This window comes from Anneissia japonica, unplaced genomic scaffold, assembly GCF_011630105.1.
Source record: "Anneissia japonica isolate Jap-2015-1 unplaced genomic scaffold, ASM1163010v1 scaffold401_len1656234_cov178, whole genome shotgun sequence".
NCBI lineage: Eukaryota > Metazoa > Echinodermata > Crinoidea > Comatulida > Comatulidae > Anneissia > Anneissia japonica.
In genome coordinates, this window is record NW_022745982.1 from 1,623,552 (window position 1) to 1,628,630 (window position 5,079).

General features: G+C 37.6%; 1 protein-coding gene across 1 annotated transcript in view; it reads left to right on the forward strand.

Annotated features, from left to right (window-relative positions):
- Positions 1-5,079, forward strand: part of LOC117120120 (neurogenic locus notch homolog protein 1-like) — a gene marked incomplete at its 3' end in the record, with an annotated part of 70,849 nt that overhangs the window by 37,155 nt on the left and 28,615 nt on the right. Inside the window, 1 exon segment of the mRNA XM_033265131.1 lies at positions 1,528-1,650. Within this exon segment, the coding sequence (XP_033121022.1) occupies positions 1,528-1,650 (123 nt within the window).

A 5,079-nucleotide genomic window follows, 5' to 3' on the forward strand; every position in this document is an offset into this window, starting at 1 on the left:
GCAAAAGTCAAGTTTGGATGAAATAAAAGCATGAACAAGAGAAGCAGCAGCAGAAGATGAAATGTAAGGTCTAATGGAACGGATACGGCGAAGATGAAAGTAACCCGATCGGCATACAGATGATATATTGTTGCTAAAGTCAAGATGTTTGTCAAATATGACCCCTAAGTTCCGAACCGAAGTAGAAGGATATATGTTAATACCATTACAATTTATGTTAATTTCAGGAACAGTGCGAGTACGATATTTGGAAGAAATAACAAGAAGTTCAGTTTTACTAGGGTTTAATTTAAGTTCTGTCTCTTATACACATCTAGATGTGTATAAGAGACAGTACTGTTCGGCGTGGTGCACGACCTGCTCAAGTTCGGAGGGAACGTGCCTTCGTCCAACATCCTCATGGAGACGTGCGACAGCGACTGCATAGTCACGCTGACCGCCATGCAATCGGACGCCCTCCTGGTTCGCAAGCGAAACGAGAGGATGTACCGAATAGGAAGAATAATTCTTTCAATAAGTTTAGATAAAAAAGGCAGCATAGAGACGGGTCGATAATTATTCAGTATGTTATGATCAAGATTGGGTTTTTTCAGGATCGGGACAACAACAGCATTTTTTAGAATGGAAGGGAACAAACATGATTCAAATACGTCATTAATTATTGCAACAAAGTATGGAATAAGATGTTGCAAACATGGTTTCAGTATGGAACTGGGCAAAGGATCAAGGATGCATGTTTTGAGTGAATTCATATCAATTACACCGATTACCTCATCAACAGATGTAGGATCAAACTTATCCATCAAAGGAAAGTTGCAATTGCAGGCAGAAAATAAATTAAAATTAACATTAATTGAAATTTCTTCAAAACCAAATTGAATATTATCATGATGATGAAAATGATGATATTGATAATGTGGGTGGGATGTGTATGAGGATAATGATAATGAAAATAATAGGTAGTTTTCGCCGCACAACGTTAACTTTAACGGTAACCGATGACGTCATGATTTATTCATCTTGCGTTGCAGAGTATGTTAATTTCAGGATTTTACGTGCTCGACGTACGTTAGTTACGGGTTTGCGCATGCGTATTTCGATTTGTTTACAAAATTTGGGTACTAACGTTAAAGTTAAGGTTAACGTCGTGAAGCGAAAACTACCTATTAATAACAATAATACTTACGGTATATAAAAATCATAACCCTTTTCATGATCTTGTTCATATTACTGTACTATTTAATTGTTAACTTACAAAAGTATTAATTATTAGGGAGCTTTCGACTTGCATGAGGCCGTGACTCAACTAGGCGAATTTATTCGTGCGAATCGAAGGCGTCGGCTCGGTTCCTTAGCTCTGATTGGTTGCATACATTTTTCGCTTCGCAAAAAGTAGAAACAGTTCCAACTACCAATTTCGCTGAAACTTTCGATTCGCGCGAATAAATTCACCAAGTGGAAAACCGGCTTGCGTGACGTCCTACCGCGTCGTGCAATCGAAAACGCCATAATAATTGCTATTTACAGCTGAGAAGCTCGGAGAGTGCCCAGAAGTTCTAGAATACAATTATATCTACGAGTGTGAGCTAGATGGTGATTGCCCTGGTGATGAGAAATGTTGCGATGGTTTATGCTCCGAACCAAAGCGAAGTTAGTATACATTTTGATAACACCGTTTTAATTAATGCCATCTGCATTACTTGTCTTTTATTTTATGACAATGAATGTAGAATATAGACCAAAATAATATATAATACGGAGTGATCAGTATTTTCAATGGAATTGATGAAATTCTCGTGGTTCCACGTAGGTATTCCTTGGTTATAGAATAGGTGACAGACATAAAAGTTCTGCAAGACATTTTGACTTTAATTGAGACATTGATATTTATTGGTACAAAAATTTCGGTAATACCTGCTACCTTCATCAGCGTATGAGTATTAATTAACCCGGAACCAAAAACAGATCGAGCAACAACATTAGGAAATGTTAATGATATGTACATAGCATTTAACAGACTAGAAACAAGTAAAAGATCTATATTTATTAATGGCCCATCTTATTGGAATGATCTTCAAACCACCTTAGGACCAAACAAAATGACATCCCTCCCAACTCTAAAAAAGAATATTAAGAAGATGATATTTGAAACATATTACAACTTAGTTAACAAATCATTTGTTGAATACCAGTCAGTGATTTTGGGGAGAGGTGGGCAGGGGCGGATCCAGGATTTGAAAGAGGGGTGTTCAAAAACCAAAAATACCCAAAATGAAAGGGGGTGAGGTCCTCCCCATGGAAAATTTCCCCCTTGAATCCGCCACTGTATGACTAACGCTCAGGTGACCTAGGGTTTTAAAACAAATACCGTAAATACTCGCGTATAATAGGACGAGGCTTAAAATAGCAAATTACGATCGAAAAATGGGGTCGTCTTATACGCACGACATTCAAATTTTAGTTTTTATATTCATGTTCGTTTTATGTGCGGATCGTCCGTAACACACGATCTTACTACTGTAATGAAGCAACTAAATGTTGTATGAATGAAAGCAATTTTAAATACGGGAAAATACGATTTTGATGGTGAAGATTTAAAAACTCATAAAATGATATTATTTGAAAGATTACCCTTGCATTTGGCTCCATTTATCCAGCTAGATGCAGTATCAGGACCACAAAAAATTAGGAATTCCGACCATGAAACAGGGAGTCGTCTTATATGCCAGACCTGGCCAGACATACATACAAATATCAACCAAAAATCTTGTAAAAGGGGGGGGGGGGTCGTCTTATACACAGGTCACCTTATAGGACATACGCAAGTGTTTACGGTATTGCTTATTACGTAACCCCTGCGGAAGTTCGGGTTGCAGTCACATAATCAACGGTTGGTTGTAACAATTAACTCGCAAGACTGCTCACGACTACTAGATTCTACAAGTGCGTGGTTGGCTGGGTTGTTTTGGTCAGAAAGGAGAAACTTTGTCTGTGAATTGATTCTCGAACGAGATAATGAATGCTCTGTAATGACTCAAGCTACTGTATGACCGTTTTTATATTTTTGATAAAACCAATTTCTTCTAATTTTAAATACGTTCTTCCCTTAATTTGTGATAATTCTTATCACGCAAGTGCTAAATGCGTGACACATTTATGATCTCGCATGTGCTTCTGCAAAATGTGTGTTTCATCCAAAATCACTTTGAAACCCCACACGATGCGTGACGGTTGGTAACTATGGCATAGATAACTGCCGGGCCCTAGGTAAAATTGGTAAAAATGCACCTGATCGGACCTAGAGACAGAGTCTTTAATAGGGTCTACTCAGGAGAAACTCTTAATGCTCATACATTCTTAGATTTTTAAAAACAGATACGGCATTTCAGAAATATCTAAAGAATATTTTGTTTAAAAAATTCAAGAATATTGAGAACAAACTATGGTCAAGTCATATACATGTTATTATTTAGGGCCTATTAGGAATTTCATGAATCTATGATATATAATAATATTGACAATATCAATGGAACATGTATAGGTGGAATTGTGTCCAACCCGTCGTGAAAATGTACAGAATACTCAGTGCGTGTGAAAACACTTGCAAAAATAGTGCTACTCGCTGCTTACTTTGGCTTGAATTCAACCCTGGCCATCAGGTGCAAGCTCGGTGATCTAGAGTTATGATGCCAGGCTAGTGATTTGGAGAACTGGAGAATGTGGGTTCGAGTCCCACTGGAGAACAACACGCACTGAGTATTCAGTACATTTTCATGACAAGTTGGGCAAAATTACACATATAAGCCCCCCTAATTGATTCTCCTGACACAATTACCATTCAATACTAGAACAGTCATCGACTTACTTGCAGTGAAGTGAATCTAAAATGTATTCATGAAGTTATGATGATCTGAAGTGTTTAAAATCGTACACAATAATGGTTGAACCAACTTTAAAATACCACAAATACAAATGTGCGTAACGATATTTTATTGCTTTAGAAATGGGATTTCAAAAAGTATATTAGTGCATCACGCACTGAGTATTCAATATATTTTCACGACAGGTTGTGCAAAATACATATAAGCCCCCTAATTGATTCTCCTGACACAAATCCAGGTATTGTCTATTCCATCACGATAATAACAATTACCATTCAATAATACAACAGTCATCGACCTACTTGCAGTGAAGTGAATCTAAAATGTATTCGTGAAGTTAGATGATCTGAAGTGTTAAAAAAAACGTACACAATAATAGTTAAACCAACTTTAAAATACCACAAACACAAATGTGCTTGACGATATTTTATTGCTTTAGAAATGTGATTTCAAAAAGAAATTAGTGCATCGTATACGTAAGGACTTGTTTCGTTTTTTTTTTTCCTTGCAGCGTTTGGGAAATTGGTAATAGGTAAATTGTAATAAATATAATCAATAATTATAACCTCTAAAACCTAATATTATTGAAGGGTGCTTTTAAGGTTTAAATAGGATTTTTTCAAGTTATATTTTTAGATCATTAGACCAGATTAGACCTATTGAACGAGCCCCCAATACTGCACTGCCCATACCTACGCCACTGGACCTGAGTAGTGGTTACATAACGTTTGCTATGCATATATCATGCGCTATAGAAGTGGAAGACCATAATGTCTAATAGGATTGTGCCTCTCTGGTATAATCAGTGTAAAAGTGTAAGGTATAGGATAGCATGGATTTAAACATTTTCCTAATAGTAATGTTCAAAATAAGTGTCTAGGAAAGTAAGTATGATTGTTGGAAAAAATGGTCAACATTTTATTTTGCTTTCTCACCCTGACCTTCGCCTGGGCGAAGTGGGCGAACGTCTGGATCCGCGTCTAGTTAGCATGAATTTTATAAGCCAGGACCCAGTAGTATTTTGTTACGTCTCTTCACAGAGCGGGATTCGTCCAAACCGCCTGAACCCTCCCCCCACTCGATCCGCCACTGGTGGGATTGCAGGTCTCCCCCTGTTGTGACCCCTTTAAAACCCCTTCGGATTTGGCCGATCTTCGTTTGCAGTGGTTGGAGCCCGGGACTGGGGATCACTGAGTAC